Here is a 1,232-nt window from a genome sequence, read left to right on the forward strand (position 1 = left end):
CGAGACAAAATCGCCCGATCGGTGGTTTTTGCAAAATGATGTGTTTTTTGCAACAAAAGTGTAGGGTAGTGCTTTATGCAAATCTAGTCTCCAAATGGTGGTTTTGTGCAATTTACTCCCTCCAGATGGCACAAAAACAAACATTTGTTGTATGCAAGTTGCCTGAAATTTCAAATTCGGTTCAGTCGATTCAAGAGAGAGAAGAGGAGGCGCACCGCCGGGAGCAGGTGACGACAGCAGGCAATTGGGCCAGCAGGGGGATCAGAGGACAGAGAAAGCTGGAGGTAGGAGAAGGCACATCGCCGTTCGATTCAGATTGGACGACTCAGAAAACCGACTCCGAAATATTCTTCAGGCAATGTGATAAACACCTCGCTATCTGCTCCAACGGGTCATGCCATAATAACAGTGTGACAAAGGTGACAACTGAGCAAGACCCGACGCCTCATCGTCGAAACATCTATTAATACTTTTATATCTTAAGTCTGTGTACATTACAGAAGATGTTCATCCAAAAGGTTTACGAACGATGATGTATTAAACCTGTCATGACGATCCTTCTCTTTGCTGTAGTAATCCTGCTATACTGTTCAATATGTGAGATCCGATGTCATCAGCGGCTGAAATAGTCAGCCAAAAAAATCGCTAGCTCGATTCGCCATGTCGTGGGGGTGATGACACATATCTTGCTTCTGCAAGCACCGACTCCCAGATTCATCAAGAACTTAGGTGGTCTGATCACTGCCTTTCAGGCTTTAGCAGTCCTGAAGATCCAGAGCAGCCAGCGCTTCAGTTCGGAAAGTATTCGATGCTGCAGTGCAGACCGGGCTTCGATCCTGATCCTCCTCACTCCTTCGTGATCCACCTGTGTCCCCGGATCTCGTACCCGCCCAGCCCATGGTCGCTGCTCTCGCCACTGATCACCGCACCCAACCTCCTGCGCTGCTGCCTCCGCGCTCTCTTGGGGCCGCTGTTGTCGCTGAGGCTCCCGTTCAGGAGCGGGTCGTCGATCCCACTGATCACCCTGTGCAGGGATCGCGGCGAGTCGATGCAGCTGTCGTCGTTTGTTTTGTCTTTATCATGCTTCTTCATGTTCTGCGATATCTGGTGGATCTTCTCGTTGATCGGCTCCACCGCGTGGTTGACGGTGAACTTCAGGTCGTTCACAATCTGCGAGGTTCAGTCACATAAGGTGTTCCAGGTTTAGCTACGGTTGGTCAAAATGAAACTTT

At 49.5% G+C, this 1,232-nt stretch overlaps 1 protein-coding gene across 1 annotated transcript in view; it reads right to left on the reverse strand.

The window, feature by feature from the left end:
* Window positions 1-427: 427 nt before the first annotated feature.
* Window positions 428-1,232, reverse strand: part of LOC123157115 (protein LAZ1) — a gene marked incomplete at its 5' end in the record, with an annotated part of 4,207 nt that continues 3,402 nt past the window's right edge. The window contains 1 exon segment of the mRNA XM_044575363.1: window positions 428-1,170. Coding sequence (XP_044431298.1) covers window positions 847-1,170 — 324 coding nt within the window. The 3' untranslated portion in view covers window positions 428-846.

This window comes from Triticum aestivum, chromosome 7B, assembly GCF_018294505.1.
Source record: "Triticum aestivum cultivar Chinese Spring chromosome 7B, IWGSC CS RefSeq v2.1, whole genome shotgun sequence".
In the NCBI taxonomy this organism is placed as follows: domain Eukaryota; kingdom Viridiplantae; phylum Streptophyta; class Magnoliopsida; order Poales; family Poaceae; genus Triticum; species Triticum aestivum.